At 44.7% G+C, this 18,819-nt stretch overlaps 1 protein-coding gene across 1 annotated transcript; it reads right to left on the bottom strand.

Annotated features, from left to right (window-relative positions):
• Positions 1–14,297: 14,297 nt before the first annotated feature.
• Positions 14,298–18,533, bottom strand: CDKN1B (cyclin dependent kinase inhibitor 1B). The gene is made up of 3 exons (XM_077825354.1): positions 17,701–18,533; positions 16,973–17,103; positions 14,298–15,510 (listed from the first exon to the last, which is right to left on the bottom strand). The coding sequence occupies exons 1-2, from the start codon at positions 18,176–18,178 to the stop codon at positions 16,982–16,984; spliced, it is 600 nt and encodes a 199-aa protein (XP_077681480.1). The 5' UTR covers positions 18,179–18,533; the 3' UTR covers positions 14,298–15,510; positions 16,973–16,981.
• Positions 18,534–18,819: the final 286 nt, after the last annotated feature.

Genomic DNA, 18,819 nt, shown 5'->3' on the forward strand with positions numbered 1-18,819 from the left:
TTCTTAGAGCAGAGCTACACTTTAAAGTGAGAACTAATAAAAAGTGAAGCTGTGGCACAGAGTGAGGGAGATTTCTATGGCTATGTCTACATTTCAGGCTAGAGGTGTGAGTCCCACCTCGATGAGATACACAGCGCTGACTGAGCTAGTGCTCTGAAAGTAGAGTTTAGCTGCAGCCGTGCAAGCAGTGGGAGGGCTAGCTGCCCCGAATACATACCCATGTGAGATACTAGGCACGTACTCAGGCCAGCAAGGCCCTGCTCACCTCTTGCACCACCATGGCTACACTATTTTTAGCACACTAATTCAATTAGATCTAGCACTAGTATGTCTTCTTGAGGTAAGAATCCCATCCCCAGCGCAAAGTGTAGACATGTCTTACTTAAATGGGGCTGTATCTGTGAAAAAGCAGCCCGCATAGGGCAGAGGTGCAGAAATGAAGTGTAGCAGAATGATTAGGCAGGGCGGTAAATGATGGCAGAGGGGTAGAATGGATAGAGTACATGGGGAGGTGTGCAAACTAGGAGAACAATTTTGAATTGCAGTTAGAATGAATGTGACAGATGACGGAGGCATTTCTCTTTTGCTGTCTTGGTTTTCTTTAGTTAGGCCTAAATTTTTCCTCTTTTTGCAACCTGAACTGAGCGAGCCTTTCAAGTTCCTCCTCCTACTAGAACCAGGAAGGCCTGAATACTATATTCTACTCCTGCTAAGGCCTGGCCAGTGTGAAAGTGATAAGAATGTAGAAGTGTTGTCTCTTCTCCCTCTCTGAACTACAGCTTAACCAAAGATCTTCCTGACACAGCCTAGATAATGACCGAACCAAAGCAAGTCCTCGCATCTGAGACTGGGCACTGACAAGCTCAAGAATCCACACGTTGCTAGGGCTGTGAAGTTCTTTCTCCTGCTGAAGCCTAAAGCTGCTGCTGCTGCATGCTTGAGAATCTCTTGCCTCTGTTCTCTTATCTCAGCTGATCAGTAAGTAGTGTACATTGTTGGGAAGGCAGCACAGCTAATAGGCTCTGGGAAGGGACAAGCAGAGACCAGGCAACAGAAAGGATCAGGCAGCATGGGGTCATGTTGAAATGTGAACATCCAATCATCCCAATGCAATGTCTGTTTTATAAATCTAAATTTTAGCATGATGCAAAATGCTAACTTGAGCTTTCCTATCAGTGTCAACCATTCCAGTATTAGTCCTGGCTCCAATCAGTCTGTTAACAGTGATCCTTTTTTTACTGTTGGCTAAAATATATTTTAGCTTGTTTTTTTTTTATTGTGATTGCATTTACATAGACATTCCAGTCAAGGGTGTTAGTCTAAATGTCTTAACCGTTCAATAGCTGAGGGAAGGGCATTGTGCAAGCGCACGAGGGAACCAGGAAGCCCTTGCTGATGAATGCAGTCTGCAAACCTATGATCTACCTCTTCTAATTGACTACAGTGGCAAGGGGGTGAGTCACAAACGCCCCACTGTTGCAGCACATCTGATCATTCTACATCTGAAGCAAGTGCACTTTGCCCACAGATGGCAAGGAAGGTAAAAATAGGGGGCTGGTCTGTTAGATCTGCCATGAGATAGTCATTGGCTACATGTGAAGCTTTGTCTTGCCACGTACACCATCTGGAGGTAACATCAAGGTTCTTCAAAGGAACTATCCAAACAGGGTGTCTTGAGCTACCGTGGTAGATCAGTGGATTAGGCACATTTTTTAAAAAGGTAGATGTGACGTCTTGCATCTGAAATAAAAGATTCTGCAAGGCAACTTGTCACCTGATGTCAGAAGGGGTAACGCTGGACAGGACCAGCAGCCAGGCCTAGTTGGTTGGTCTCATGGCACCGGTTGTTGTGCACAGAGTCTCATTCAGCTGACTGTCCAATGTGGCTCAGCTCCTCTCCCACAGGACTAATGAAGAACAATCCTGTGGTAGTAAAAGGCAAACCCAGAGCTTCTTGGTGTCCGCACAGAGCTTAATTTGCAATTTGTAAAGAAGTGCCGGGGCTCAGGCAATTTTTTTAGATTCATAACTCATGCTGCAAGCCCAGAGATGCTGGGACTATGAACTGCCAAGCCTAAAGGTGCCAGGGCTCAGGCCCAGCAAGCTCTGGCACAAATTAAGCACCTGGCTTCCCAGGTTGAACCAGTTAGTTTACTGATCAGGTGGTCTCTAATCTTTATTTTTAGTGAGGTCTTGGTAAGGTGTTCCTTGAATGTCATTGTGCGGTCCAGTGTCACACCTGAACACACAGGTTTTGGGTCATGGTCCAGCCTGTGTCCATTAAGGAAGATGTATCTGTTGGCCTTTGTGTGGTTTGGATGGAAATAGCTGGAAAGTGACTTTTTTCCACTTGGTTAAAGTCTCCATCTTTTACACTGGTGAGTCATCTCTCTCATATCTTCATTCGTGACTCCTTCTAGGTGACTAAAATCCTGGTCCTATACTGCCCGACAGATGTCATCTGCATAGATTAAACACCTGGCATTAGTGCAGGGAAGGTCATTTGTGTAGAGGTTGAAAAGTCTCAGTCCTAGAATGAGCCCTGAGGTAGAGACCATTGTATTGGGAACTCCAGAAGCTTGTTTTTCATCCAAGTGAAACTTGGAACTGGCAGCCTCTCAGCAGCAGCTCCACAGCCATGGTAACCCATTGCAACAGGACCAATGCCAGTTTCTAAAGTAGGCCTGTATGCCAGGTCATGCCGTAGGTAGCCATAAGATCTAGAAATACTCTATATGTCTTCTGCAGTTAATTATGCAGGCAAAACTAATGAAGCACTATCTTAGATAACTTTTTTTTTTTTTTAGTCTTTTTGGGGCAGAAAATGTAGATCCAACCTTCAACTAGCTGTTCCATCAAAAATAAAATCATTAGCAGATATTTTTAATTTTTTCCCCAGAGATCTTGGGCCTGAGTCTCTGTTGCCCTAATGCTCCTATATGTCGCTCTGGCAGCAAAAAAAGCAAGGCAGAAATAGCCTCTGAGGGAAACCTCTGTTGTAAAGAGGTTCTCTACTCATTCGAGAGCTGCCAGAATAGTTTTAGGAAACACTCACACCACCACCACCACCATTATATAGGGGTGTGCCAGCAGCTGGAGGGAAAGGCCCAAGTGTGCTGCTCAAAGCCACTTTTGCACCAGTCATTTTCTGTACCAAGTGCAGGAATGGAGGAAGTCAGAATCCAGGGTTTTTCCACATACTTAGACCCATGCCAGGATAGTCCTCCTGCAAAGAAAGAGGAAGTAAAAGCAATTTAGATCAGGAGATGCCTGTTTCATGTCTGTTTTGGCCAAACTATTTGCAAATGTTAGAGTCAGAGATTTCAGATTCCAAGTGGCAGCAGGATCGTCTGATTCTGGTCCAGTCAAGTCTTCAGAGCTGACAGCGGCCACCAACTCATTTCTCACAGGCCACTAAACAGCTGTCAGATGGTGTAGGTGCAGCTGTTGTGCAAGGACATGGGGTGAGTGAGGCTGCAAAGGTCAGAGGAGTCACACCATACATTGGAAGACGGAGCCCTGGACTGCTGGGTCAGAGAGTGACCTGCAAGCTGCAGCTTACAACAGGGTTTGATTGCTGTGTTATGTAATGTTGGAATTAAAAATAAATTGCTAAACACAGGCTTTATTTGTTTTAGTGCAAAGAACAACACAGATGGCAACAGCTTTCAACCTGGACAGGCAACATAGGGATTAAAGGCACCACACTCCAGTGACAATCCTGTGAGTCACCCAGTGCCACCCTTTTATAAACACCAAAGCTATTTTTCCTTTACATATGTGTAAATAGGGACATTTTTACTAGCACACTTTATATTTAGCATTTTTCTAACATACAAATATAAACAGTTGGTCACCTACCACGGTGATTGCTGAGAGAGATGGAAACGGTCTGCCATCGTAATTCTTGTGTAATAGCAGAGAGAGGGAACTAAACCTCACCAAACCAAGAGGGCTAGTTGGTTAAACCTTCCTGCATGTAGAATGATAGTGGGTAACAGCTGGACAGTGGGAAAAAGAACAGAAGAGAATAAAAGGCAGCTGAAAACAATTGCTGCCTTATCCTCCCATCACTGATAAGCCTCCAATTCTCTCCCATGCTTCAGTGCTCAAGTCCCCCTCAACTCATCTCCTAGAAAAAATCCTGTTTAAAAAAGCTAATTATTCCCACTACACTAAGCATTGTTACTAATCTGGTAGCTAGCAGATGCCATAGATCTAGATATTCCTTTAACATTCAAACAAAATGTCGGACGTAGCTTCTTACATTTCCTCAGGATACTTGTGTGGACCAGCAGTGAATTCAGAAAGTAGCTGAATGGAAAGAAAGCCTATGTCTAAAACCAGAGTCACAAGGCAGAAGTGTGCAAGAGAATAAAATTATAGCAGCTCCACTAGTTTAGCCAGTAGAGGTCTCTCTTCTACTAATCCACTAATAAAAAATAATAATATAAAAAGTTTTCCCTTTTGAAAGCATTCCCAAAACAGAATAAAATAAATAAGTGAGTGAGCCTGTCGGCTCCGCTGGGAACTGTTCAGCACTTTAGTCCACAAAGTGCAAACTACTGGATAAAAATGTTACAACACTAACCCCAGGCTTTTCATCCAGCAGAAAAGGCCAACCCAGACCCCAAAACAATGCGTGTGTCTCCCGCCAGTGAAAAAGGAGAATAAGGGGTATTGCTGAAACTGCTCCCAGCAGGGATATGGTCGATTTGCTTGAAGAACTCTTTAGTCCATGCAAGGGTAGTTCAGGGGATTGGTAATGTGATATGGAGCCTTTCCTGTATAAGTCACTGGCTTAAATCTGGATAATCAGCAGTGCCTGAAAGCCTTTACAACTTAATGGCTATTCTGTTGGCCTACGTGAAATGAATTGTTGGTCTTGATCCATCTCTTAATGGGGTCTACATCACAAAAAAATATGCAAACTCAAAGCAGCTGGAACCCTTGCTGGCAGTCTCAGAAGAGAGGCCCAGGTCGGAAGGGTATGAAGGTAACTCTCCTCGCCCACTAGTCTACTACTGCCAGCATATTGGGAGGGCAGCATATGGAAGCCTGTACTGGCACTGCCCGTGCGGCATCTGCCCTGCGGACAGAGGACTTTGAATAAAAAGGAGAGTCAATCAGCATTTCCCATCAACATTAAATGTACATTGAAGGTGATCAGTAAATATGTTTTCAAAAAAATCCAACAGTTAGGTGCTAAATGCCTCAGGTAACTAGGAGAGGAAGGACATTCAGCACATGATCAATGTAACACATAACTGCTAATCTCCACATCTGAGATTACACAATCATTATCGATCTGCAACTCATGCTCCAGGTGACAACACACTCACCGTGGAACCCTGCTGTAGGCTGAAGCCGGTCGCTGAACCTGATCCAATGTCAACAGGCAATGCTTGATCCAATAGGAATTTTTCCATTGACTTCAATGGGCATTGGATCAGACCCAAAGACCTTCTACTCTGAGAGGTGCTGTAGACTTTCATATTCCAACATGAGTTTCCTCATCCCAGAATCCAGCAGAGTCCATGATCTCCTTTTTAGGTCCAAGCAGATGCGCAAGGCAGTATATCTGTTTGGTAAGAAGCAAAATGCTCTTATAGTTTGCTTATGTAGCCTGGGTGATTTAGCAAGACCTTTTAAAGCCAAGGGGAACTTCTGGTCAGCCTGAGCCCTGGGCAGTAGAGGTTAGAAAGGTTACCAGACAGGTCAATTCTCCAGGTTGTGGTGCAGCTGTGAGAGGACTTCTTGCACCAATGCACCTACTCGGATGGAAGTAGTCATCCACATTGATGTAGCAGCATTTTAACTCCACCAGTCAACAGCTGCACCCTTAAAAAAAGGGAGTTACAGCTGTATTGACTTAACTAAAAGATGCATCAACTGGAGAAAGATGTGTGTGAAAACCTACTTCCGCCAAAAGGAAATTTATACTAGTGCAACCCTTGTGTATAGACCAGGACTAAAAGAGTTAAAGGTATCCTGCAAAGGAGAAAAGGCCAAGATCCTCAAAGGTATTTAGGTGCCTAACTCCCATTGATTTAAATGGGAATTGGGTGTCTAAATACCACTGAGGATTGGGGCCTGAGAGCCTGGCTTGGTGGCCTGGTCTTTTGCTTCATGGTGTATTTATTAATCTTATTTAATCTTTTTATTACTGACCTCAGCGCAAAAAGTGGGAGTGTGCTAATAAAATTTGTGGATGATACAAGGCTGGGAGGTATTGCCAATTTAGAGAAGGACCGGAATATCATACAGGAGGATCTGGATGACCTTGTAAACTGGAGTAATAGTAATAGGATGAAATTTAATAGTGAGAAGTGTAAGGTCATGCGTTTAGGGATTAATAACAAGAATTTTAGTTATAAGCTGGGGATGCATCAATTAGAAGTAACGGAGGAGGAGAAGGACCTTGGAGTATTCGTTGATCACAGGATGACTATGAGCTGCCAATGTGATATGGCCTTGAAAAAAGCTAATGCAGTCTTGGGATGCATCAGGGGAGGTATTTCCAGTAGAGATAAGGATGTGTTAGTACCATTATACCAGGCACTGGTGAGACCTCAGCTGGAATACTGTGTGCAGTTCTGGTCTCCCATGTTTAAGAAGGATGAATTCAAACTGGAACAGGTACAGAGAAGGGCTACTAGGATGATCCGAGGAATGGAAAACCTGTCTTATGAAAGGAGACTCGAGGAGCTTGGCTTGTTTAGCCTAACCAAAAGAAGGCTGAGGGGAGATATGATTGCTCTCTATAAATATATCAGAGAGATAAATACTGGAGAGGGAGAGGAATTATTTAAGCTCAGTACAATGTGGACACAAGAACAAATGGATATAAACTGGCCATCAGGAAGTTTAGACTTGAAATTAGACGAAGGTTTCTAACCATCAGAGGAGTGAAGTTCTGGAATAGCCTTCCAAGGGAAGCAGTGGGAGCAAAAGACCTATCTGGCTTCAAGATGAAACTCGACAAGTTTATGGAGGAGATGGTATGATGGGATAACATGATACTGGTAATTAATTGATCTTTAACTATTCATGGTAAATAGGCCCAATGGCCTGTTATGGGATGTTAGATGGGTTGGGATCTGAGTTACTGTAAAGAATTCTTTCCTGCGTATCTGGCTGGTGAATCTTGCCCACATGCTCAGGGTTCAGCTGATTGCCATATTTGGGGTTGGGAAGGAATTTTCCTCCAGGGTAGATTGGAAGAGGCCCTGGGGGGTTTTCGCCTTCAGCTCTAGCATGGGGCACGGGTCACTTGCTGGAGGATTCTCTGCACCTTGAAGTCTTTAAACCATGATTTGAGGACTTCAGTAGCTCAGACATAGGTGAGAGGTTTATTGCAGGAGCAGGTGTGTGAGATTCTGTGGCCTGCGTTGTGCAGGAGGTCGGACTAGATGATCATAATGGTCCCTTCTGACCTTAATATCTATGAATCTATGACTCTATGAGTCTATGAGTATGGTGAAGAAACCCTGACAGATATTTTGTCCAGGTCTTCTGTCTCATTGTCACCTTACGCTCCCCACAGTCTGTTGTATCCACATGTTGCCTCTCTTTATACACTTAGACTATAAACTCTTTTATGTATGTACAGTCACTGTTTGGAGCCTTTAGGCACTACTGTAATAAATAATAGGCTTCTTATCTACCCTGGAAGACTCGACGATCCAGATCCTCAAAGAAATTAAGCACCTGACTCCCACTGAAATCATTGGGAGTTAGTGCCTAAATGTCAGATCTGGACCAATGTGATTTAGGAAACCTCTTGCTAGTTCTCATCTGCTTAATTTTCACTTGTTCGCAATTTTAATGTCATCTTTGCTGGACAATTAATTTTCCCTCTTCCTTTTGTCTCCCCAGGAGGCCAGAATTTTAAGGATGAGAGTGCTGGGTCTCATTGTGAGAGGCAGGGATATCCAGACATCTCTGTACTTATGTGCAGCTGTAGCCAAGGAACAGTTAGATGGTAATGAGGGAGGACTGGGTGGGGTAGCTCTTCATAGTATATGAACAGATGTATTTTTTACCTGTAATTTATTTCTTTGTGTAACTTTAGTAACTTTTAGTGTTTCCTTTAGTAACTTTTATAGTGGTAACCCAACTTTATTTTTTCTTTCAGATAGAGGCAGAGGAAATCGTACTGGAACAGCAATCTGAAGAGTGTGTACTTCTTTATTCAGAGGTGTTTATATAAATTAGCTTAGTAATTTTAGTGGAGAGTATATTCCCTCCCTCCCACCAGAGCAGAATAAAGTAGCAACATTTTTTCACGTTTATTCCACTTTCATTTATTTTTGTTTTAGATTTTAAAATAATCTGGGGTTGTGTGAAGAGACTTAAATCAGTTAGGCAAAAAATAAGGAAAATTTTAAACTGAATGATGGGGGGCAGGATGCAAGCTGGGCAATGGGGAGAAAACCAAGGAGGCAGATTTGGCAGTGGGAGAAATGCGGTGAACAAGTCCATGGTTAAATGGCTGCCAGTATGTGTGTTGATAAGACGCACTTTTTCCTCCCAGTCAAATTTGTGCAAATATGATCTAGTGAAATTATCAGATTGATGTACAAGTCAGTTAGGGTTGCCAATATTCTAATCGCACAAAATCGAACACCCTAGCCCTGCCCCTTCCCCGAGCTCCCAGATCACTACATTCCCCCTCTCTCGATAGCTCGCTCTCCCCCACCCTCACTCACTTTTACTGGGCTGGGGCAGAGGTTGGGGTGCGGGGGGGGGGTGAGGGCTCTGCGCTGGGAGTGCGGGCTCTGGGGTGCAGGAGGGGGCTGTGGGTTGAGGCAGGGGGTTGGGGTGCAGGAGGGGGCTCCAAGTTTCACAGAACTGGGGCAGGGGGGTGGGGCGCAGGCTTACCTTGGGCAGCTCCCAGTCAGCAGCACAGCGAGGCTAAGGCAGGCCCCCGGCCAAAGGGATTGCGGAACTGGTGCTCAGGGCAGGGGCAGCACATGGAGCCCCGTGGCCCTGCTCCCCACCTAGGAGTCGGACCTGCTGGCCACTTCCAGAGGGCGCAGCGCGGTGCCAGGCAGGTAGGGACTAGCCTGCCTTAGCCCCGCAGCACTACCGACCGGACTTTTAACAGCTCAGTTGGCGGTGCTGACTGGAGCCACCAGGGTCCCTTTTCGAGTGGGTGTTCCAGTCAAACACCAGACACCTGGTCATCCTAAAGTCAATTCTGGTTAAGGAACCCATCATATGCCTACTTTTCTGGCTGGGGTGAGGAAACGGATTTAGATAATAAAATCTTCCTTTCCCCTGCAGAACCTTTACCCCAAACTCTGGGATAAGACATGTTTCATTGTTATATAGCATCCTTCAGAATATGGCAAAACACTGCTGCAAGAGGTAGAACAGAGTTGGAGTGCATTACAGCAGTGGGTATACTCTCATACAGAGAGGGGAAAACAACTTCCTGAAATGAAGTAAAGGAAATAAAGGGGGAATTTAAAATTAGTAAAGATGCAAATAGGGACCTGCAAAGTGAACCTTTGTGGATTTGCTTGACGGGTTCATGTGGTATCCATCGTGTGTGATCCTTCAGTATGCAAGACTTTGCAGTCTCTATTCAAGGATCTGAAAGCATTTTACAAACAATGTAAACTTCACAGTGCCTTTCTGAGGGAGGGTATTTTAGCCATTTTCCAGAAACTGAGGCACAGAGTGTTGAAGTGACTTCTCCAAGGTTAAACAGTAAATGTGAAATTGAAGAATCAAGTTGTCCTGGCTTCTAGTCTTGTGCTTAAACCACTAGACCATGTTTCTTCCCTCTAAAACAGGTTTTGTCAAGATTAAAAAAGAAATCCTGAAGGCAGAAAAGTACACACACACACAAAGAAACTTTGCTACAGAGAAAACTGCTTCTTCCCGCCACCCCCTCTCCCTCCTCTGGAGACTCCCTTCTCTCGATTAATTTTAAGGCAATTTAAACAAAACCAGAGGGAGACAAATCTTTGCCTCCTAGTTAGGGTTTTGCTCTGCGTTCCAATGTGACATTGTAAAATCTCACTCCTTCATTTTTTTTTAAAACTACCCCTTCATTTAATTGATCAGTGTAGAGGAGTCGTGCTTATCCCCCCTCCCCACAAGCAGGACGGGGTGGGGGGGGGGAGGCTCCCAGCCATCCTCAGAAGGACCCTGCTGGTGAAATGTTATCGCCATAAGACTCCCTCCTGTCCTATGTATATTGATTTTGCCAGAGGTTGCTAAACTGCTTCCCTGACACATTGTGCAACATCGCATTCGCCGAATTCTTGGCTGTTTGTTTAGCACCCCCTCGTCCTCACTCTGCCGCAGCAGTGGAAATGGGAGTGGGGGAAGGGGAGGGTGATATTGCATCAGGCTGAATGGGGAGTGATCTCCGGAGTTTGAGATTGAGATTCAAACCAAGCCAGCCGCTTTACAACACGCACACACACACACACAAACACTGTGTGTGTGTGTATGTGTGTGTAAGTGACAGCATGGCTGCTCCCTCCCACTACCCCACCAGGGTTAGAGCAGGGAGCTGCTGGTCATCATGGCATCCCGGGAAAGACAGCGAGGCAAGGTTGCCTCCAGCCAGCTAAAGGGGAAAACGCCGCCGAGCTAACAAGCAAGCAGCAGAAGAATTCGAACTGCCCCGGCAGGCCAATCAGGGAGTGTATGTAAATGAGCCCCGCTCTAGCTGGTGCAAAGCCACCGTCCCTCGGGCGGGCTCTGGAGCCGCTCGCGGCTGCGGCCCGGCTGATCCCACAGGTCCACCTTAAATCTCCCCAATGGCCGCTCCGCCGATGGGCTGTTTCCCCCAGCACAGGCTCATTGGGCTCAGCCGACGCCAATCCAGTTTACAACAACAAGCACGGCCAGCAGGGGGAAAAAAGCGAGCGAGAGAGAATGAGCCACCTCTCCCTCCCCCTGCCGCCAAGCGTTCCCTCCTAGCGCAACTGCAGCGCGATCTGGATTTCAAAAGAAAAACACACACACAACTTTCCAAAGGTGCCTCCCTTGAGTCGCCTCCCCACATCAACCCGCTGATTTTAGGGGGGGGGGAGTGGAGGAGTGAGGGGGGCAACTTGAAACAACGCCATGATTGTTGCAACAACACTTTTCGAGCTGGGGGGCAGGAGGGGGGTGAGGGGGGACATATTACAATGATGCAATCGTGCCTTCGTCTTTTCTCTGTGCTTGTGATTTGCATTTCCCTGCCGGTGCATGGAGGGAAGGGGTTTTTTGTTTTGCTTTGTTTTTCCAAAGGGAGGAAGGTTACTGAGAGGGGAAGATGAATTGTGAGATCACTTTTGAGTGTGTTTTATTCGTTCCCCCTACCCACACCCCCGGGGGGGGGCATGTGAGCAAGGAGAGAGGGTGCCGCTAACCCAGGGACGGCCCGAAGCTCTGCAGATCGGTGCTGGGTTGTTTTCTGGAAGACGGTGGGTTTCTTTTTCGACAGGTCTGGGAGACCGGTCTCCACTCCAAGATTTGGGGGCTCTTTTTCTTCTTTGATTTTTGAAGCTAGGGTGTGCTGACGGGCCCCAGGTGAAAATGATCGCTCGCTCAGGATTCCTTGTCGAGGGCCCCTCCTGCAACGCACAGCTCTAAACATCGCCTGCCGTTCCGTATTGCTATAGTAAAAAAATAAAAAAATCCTGCACGCCCATCCCGCAAAGTAATCCCTCGTCCCGCTGCACCCCGCTCCCCTCTCCTTGCTCAGAACCGGACAATTACTCGACTGGGTCGGGGAAGCCGGGCTACGGATCCCACCCTATTTACCCCCAAACGTGAGCCTCACCCACCTCTGCTTCCCTCCCTTCCCACTCGTTTCAAGCTCTTTTTAGGCGGGCCGAGGTTTCGCTCGCGCTGTCCCTTGGGTCAGGCTGAGGCAGGGAGGAGCCGCTGCGTGTTTATTTCCCATCCATGGCCACTTTTGTTCCTGGCAAACGCCCTCTTGGTGCGCTTCACCTTAGGGCTTTTCTTATCAACCCCGCGTGCGGAGACCTTTTGAAACCCTAAGATTTTGGAGGCGAAAGCAGGTTAGGCCATCCAGGCGGCTGGATGCCATCCACAGGCTTGCGGGGAGGGGGGGATTTGAAACCGATCCCGAGCCGTCAGACGAGGAAAAGCACGGGAGAAACAAACACTGGCCACTCCCTTTCCCCAGACCTGGGACAGTCGCAGTCCTCGGGTGGCATCTGCCTCGCATCAAGCACATGCAGAGCCGGGGAGCGCGTGCCTCAGTGATTCAGAAGTCGGGGTTTCTTCCCGGCTGGTCCGAGTTGCTGTCCTTGGGGAGAAACGGTTCGGTTTTCCTCTCCTGCCTTTAATTACAGGGCTAGTGCACACCCTGTGCTCCTCGAGTGTATTTTAAGCGAAGCTAAGGCAGCAAGAGAGGGAAAGCCCAGGCGGGGAGGGAATAAATAACAGGACCTTGCTTAATAGGGGATTTCAGCAAGTGAATTGGACTCTTTAAGTAGGTGCGTCTGCCCGGCTAGAAATTTCAACTCGCTGAGATTTGGGGCTTTTTTGTTGCACGTAGGTTCAGGGGGCATGGATGTATGGTCAGCCAGATGTTCGGAAAAAGTGATTGTGCCAACGCTGTCAATAGCTGATCAACGTGAACAGGCCCAGGCATGCAGCTGTGGCAAATGCAGTGTGAACAATACAGCTTTACAGTGCTATAGGGCTTGCCCTGTAAGGAGCTGGCAATGCTCACATAGTGCATCCCCCCGCAGCGCTGAGAGGAAAGTGAGGAGGAACTGAGGCACAGACTTGCTCAAGGTATCTGGGAAAGCCCCCCAAAAACAACCTCCTGAAGAGATGGGAGGTTTTGCTAACCCGTGCTGATTCCATCCCTGGCAATGGAAAAGTTTGAAAGAGCAATTGTGAAAGAACTAATGAAATATTTCTAATCACCTTTAGTTTTAAATGGGCTTAGATCTACTAATAAAAACCTCAGTTTACCTTCCTCTTTACAGTAGATGATTCGCATGCAAGTTGTTTTGTTTAATGCTCTTTTCCTGTGGTGATGCAACCCCTTTGGTTTTGTGTCAACAAGATTAATAGGAGATAGCAGCCTTACCTGTTGGCATAGGTTTGTGTTCCTTTCCACAGGAAACTGGCTCTCCATAGGATTTTGTAATGAAGCAGCTTAAAATCAGATGAAAAACATTATCCCTATCTGAAACCACTTCTGTTTAGGTCCTAATTCACCCTATACTGCGCATCATTCTATATTAGAACAGAGAGAATAGCCTTACTAGTGTGACATATTGAGGGTGCTCTGGACAGGTGGCATTCCTACTTGAGACCCTGATGCCACAAACAACCCCTGCAATTATGCACATGCTCAACTTTAAGCAGGAAAGTAGGCCCAATGGTTTCAATGGGACTACTCAGGTGAGTAATGTTGAGCACTTTTATAAGTGTGTGCAAGATCAGGGCCATAGCCATAGATCATAGAATATTTCCTAAGGTTAACTCTCTGTATGGAACAAAAACCGATGTGTTTGCTCTACAAACATGGAGATAATTTAGAAGCACAAACATACTAAAAGCAAACCCAGTTGTGTACTTACTACAGTCAGTGTAATTATCAGGGGGTTTTTATATGTGCAGAAGCCTGTGCTTTTGTTGATTCACTTATTTTGTGTGGACAAGGGAAATGGATATATTTGGTAAGATGCTGTAAATGTAAGTGTTTTTTCAGAAACAGTCCTATCAGAACTTGAAAATTCTTTAAAATGCAGGGAGGGGAATAAAGCTGAGATTCCAGGCATAGATTGTTGAGGGATTTAAGGCCCAGATCCTCAAAGGTATTTAGGCTCCTAACCTCTATTGATTTCAGTGGAAGTTAGGAGCCTAAATACCGTTAAGGATTTGGGCCTTAACAACAGCTTAGGTCTAACATACAGTTGGCCAAATCCTGTGACATCTAATGGCAAGCTATGGTCCAGTATTTGAGTATGTTATGACCAGATGTTATTTGGATTAAGATTTCAAAAGTATAGTTTTTAAACAAAATAGTGTGACTCAAGAAGCTAAGTTCCCCCATTGAATCAAGAGGTTGAGGGCCTTTGCTCCCGGGTAGTCTGAGATAATGCCTATTACTGGTAGAAGTAACAGTAAATTATGACACAGGGCCTGAGGAATGTATATATTTATAATGCTGTATCTTTATTCCTTACTTTTCCCTGTACTTTAGACACACAGAGGGAAACCTGCTGTATTACTTGAAGTAATCTACTTCCTCTTGGGCCAGGTAAAGAATGAAATTGAAACACACAGCAGAGAACTCATTTCATATATATGGCAGTTTTCTTTATTGATTGCTTGATGTGAAACAATTGGCAATTTTTTCTCACGCATTACAAAAAAAATATTAAACTTGGCTCAGTCTGCAATCCTTTCAGCACAGCCATATTAATTAACAGAAAAAGAAAAAAAAAAAAAACAGAAACAAACAAAAAAACCCTACAAGTCTACCAAATAGAGCATTTACAAATGCACAAAACATGCCACTTTGGCTTTATGGGGAAAAAATAGCTTCTTCTAGATTAAAAAAATCTTTTAACATAAATAAGTTAGTATAATTTCTCAGTGTCTTTACAGAGTTATGTACACAGGTACACTTCAAACTTTTATGTTTTTATTTTTACATACAGATACACAGGCAGTGTAGAAATACTGTTTAAAGATGTAGTGTCCCTTTTCATTCACTCATGAACATCAGGGAAAAGAGATCAGTAATCAACAATATTCTGTTTTGGAATATGAACTCTCCAGATTCATTTGAAAATATCCAGCCAATGTTATGGGTAATAGTTGGAGTCAATGGAACTACTCCAAAATTCTTTAGGTTTATCCTAAGAGATTTAAGAAGTTGCAGAACATAAAAATCCTTTTGCTGCTACATAACGGAAACAGAGCTCCCACCTCTTAAGCTTAATGTAATAAGTAGAAATTCACAAGCAGCCTGTAACAGTCTGCTGTAGCCAGTGTTAGCATTATGGTGTATTTAAAAAAAAAGAAAGAAAAAAAAAAAGGCATTGTAGACCCCACTTAAAGAGACAATACATCTTTAAATATTTTTTTTTTAAGAAAACCTCTACACTGCCTCTCTTCATAAATTTCCCTGCTTGCTAGATTGTGAATGCAAGTTTCAATTGGTCACCCTTTGCCATCCCCTCCCTCTCCCCCCCCAAAAAGGTTTATGTGCTACATAAGGTAAAAACTATATACACAGGTAGTACAATGAAGCAAATAAGGAAAAACCTAATTGCACAATGCTACATCCAATGCTTTTAGAGGCAGGTTTTTTAAGAGTGCCTAAAATTTTAGTGTTATTGTTTATTTTTTTGTTTTTTTTTTTCAGTGCTTGTACAGGATCTCCATCCCATGGAGAATCAACGATATGTATTTTAATTTTTATATATATATATAACTTTACATCTTCCTCCCTTCATCAACCACCAAGGCATCCGATGAACAAGGAAATGCATATTCTTAAATCTGTAATGAAAATAAAAAGGGAAGGTATTAGAAGTGCCAAAAGAAATGTGATTGCTTTGCTCTAGGAGAGATCATGACACACAAGGCACTATTTAAAAACTAAATCAATCACTGGCATTCTTTGCCCTAATTGTTGGGGATGGAGCAATTTAAAATTGGGTGTGGTGCCAACAAAACTTTTGACCAGTAATCAGTAGTATATGAGCAGAAGAGGGCCATATTCCTTTAAAAACAAGGGAAACTCACCCCCACCCCACCCTTATGGAGGGCTGCTGATCCACACATAGCTTTTTTAAATCCAGCAGGCCCACACAGAGTTGAGACCAAGTGAACATGTTTCCAGAGCGCCCCATATTTCACTTTTTAAAAGTAGTATAAATGCTGTGTTAGTAAACCGTTTTGCAAGGAGTCTGATGGCTGACCCAGAGCCACATATTTAAGATTAATGCAATATTCGTTTGCAACTGATCTTCTATCTTTCTAAACTCAAACGTATTTTGGGTTGCAATAATAAAAATAAACAGCCCAGGAAACCCTCCTCTACTCCACTCCTTTTCTTTTTTGTCTGCCGACACCATTAGTTTCCCCTTCAAACACCCAAATAAACAGACGGTAGTAGTACAATTTGCATACACATGCATGCTGACGTGTTCCTGGATTGTTTACCGCAGCAGAGGTAATTTGGTTTAATTTCTGCTTTACAGCTTAATCTGTTCTGCACAATCGCAGATCATGTTTGGAAGCTCTTTCCTTTAACCCCTACTACTTTGAAACCATCGGTAAATGTACGACCCCCAGGCCCTTACGTTGAAAAACACCCTCTCCTTAACGCAGTGTGCTGACTGTAAATCCCAATGTGTGTGATCGTAGAAAAATAAATAAATATAACAAAAAAGAACAGTTCTGATACAAAGAAAATGCTCAGCTTCTTGATTTACAGTCCTTATTTACTTATATGTCTCACGATTAAAGTTTGCTGGTATGTGCAAAGACAATAGGAAAAGCCATTAATACTCATCTGAAAGTTCAATACAGTTCAGAAAGAACGTATTTGAAACTCATTCCTTCTACCAGCATGGGCCCGATACAATTGGTAAGAGGTTCCTCCTTACTTAAGTGACCCAAATCTTAAACCAGAGCGAAGGTATTGTTTATTAATGGCACATAATAAAAACTCACTCATTTACACTCCCTCTCCCCTACCCCGCAAAGTGTAGCATAGTCTTCCTAAAGCATAGTGACAAGATGTATTTAATCTGTAGACTTCTATTTTAAAGCCCTTTGGAAATTCTGTTTTGAAGGCGTATTAAAAAAAAGACCAAGTCCCACAAAGTTTTTCAGAGAAACTACTATCATAGATGCTGGAATGGCCTCAGAGTGGACCCTTCCATAGTCCTTCAATGCTTTACTCAGTTACACTGGTTTGAAAAAAAAACACCCCACCGTTGTAATGGGAACCCACCTAAACAGTTTACGTTTGACGTCTTCTTGGGCTGGATTTCTTGGGTGTTTGCTCCACTGAACTGGCACTGGGGGATTCTTCTGAAACCTCTTCTTCTGTTGTGTTGGCTCTTTTAGGTTGAGGAGAAGAATCTAGGAGGGGTACATTGAAAGAAACAAAAAGAAAAGTGAAAACTTGATATTTTCTACATTTGCTGCCAGATGTTTGCTCTGCATGGGGGACTGGAGGACCCTGAATATTTATGACCCTCAGGGGTCATAAATATTGCACGAAAGAGATGGGGAGAAGAGTTGTTTCTTTGCTTAAATAAAGATACAAGTTTCTTGTTTTGTCCAAAATATCCTTCTACACTTTGCTTCACATGTGTTATGAAACTTGTACCTATTTAATCAAGTCAAAAGGATGCAGAATTCACAAAGCGATTACTACGGTCGGGGTGGGGGGGGGAGGAAGGAGGTGTTAGTTTAAGGGCATTTGACTGCAAATGATCCATGGACTCCAGAAGCCAATTTAACTTAAGATTCCCGAGAGTACAGACCGTCCTGGGTTTTTAAGCTAAGAGGAGGGGTAAATCTTGAAACGCTGTCTGCCAGTAAACCAGTCGAACAGTTTACCGTGTGCAGGACATGAGCGCGATGTATATGCGAAGGAGGTATACGGCGCTAACTAACACTGACAAGGATACAGCACAGAAAGTAAAAAGCTTTTGTTTTCTAAGAGTACGTTACCATCCGTGGCTGGTCGTTTTCTTTGCCCAGTGCACTGGTCTGCTAAGTCCGTTTGATTTTCAGATACATCAGTTTTTTGATCTACAAAGTGAGTGTCCTCTGAGATTCCCTGAGAACCGACTACAATCACCGTTGTTGGGCAGTTTCCATTTACATCCAAACTCTCATGGGTGGCAGCTTTGCAAACCACTTTGGGGGGCCTCGGAGGTCTGAAGTAGAAGTCGGGCGAGCTCCCTTTCTCCACCGCTTGCCACTCGAACCTGCCAGCCAGGGGCTTGTGATTCTCGAAATCAAAATTCCACTTCCTTTGACATGCCTCTTCCATGTCCTTGTGGTGCTTCTTTAAGTCCCTGTTTAACTCTTCGTGATTCACGGGCCCAAAGAGGTTCCTGCAAGCGGAAGGCTTGGGATACTCCGACTGCCGGGCTTCCATCCGCTCCAGGGTCGGGCTCCCATTCGAAATACGAACGTTTGACATTTCCCCCCACCCTCTTTCTTCTGGCGGCGGTGGGTGTTTTTCTCTTTCGCTACGTGAAAATATGTCCTTCCTCGTCTCTTCTTCTTCTTTTTAAACTCGATCTCCGCTCCTCGAGAAGAGACAACAACAAACACTTGCATAAGACACGGGCCGGGGGGAGAGAACCCCTGATATTCACCAGAAAGCCCGGGGCAGATCCAGCGGACGCTGGGGAGAGCGGAGGATGGGGGAAAAGCCAAGCCCCCTTTTGCAAGCCCACTTCCAGGCTGATGCGAAGCCTGCGGCTCCCCCGATCCAAACTGCGCTCGCGAACCTTGCCGATGTCAAAGCTGCCGTGTAGTAAAAAAAAAAAAAAAAAAAAAAAAAAAAAAAAAAAAAGACGACGGAAAAAACAAGAAAAGACGAGCCCTTTTCTCAGTTGCCCAATATGGCGATTGAAGGGAGGCTGACGAAGAAGAAAATGATTGACATTACAAGTCTATTTAAACAGCGGAGGCGATCCATTGGTTAATGCGCAGGGCGCCGCCCCATCTGTGCGCCTCACCTCTTCCAAACAGCCCGCTCTAAAGGTGGCCCGGCCTCAGTTGCCACCTCTCGGGCTCAGTCCGCTTTAATCGTCATCATTTGTGAAAAGCGGGGTG

Source organism: Eretmochelys imbricata, chromosome 1, assembly GCF_965152235.1.
Source record: "Eretmochelys imbricata isolate rEreImb1 chromosome 1, rEreImb1.hap1, whole genome shotgun sequence".
Classification (NCBI taxonomy): Eukaryota; Metazoa; Chordata; order Testudines; family Cheloniidae; genus Eretmochelys; species Eretmochelys imbricata.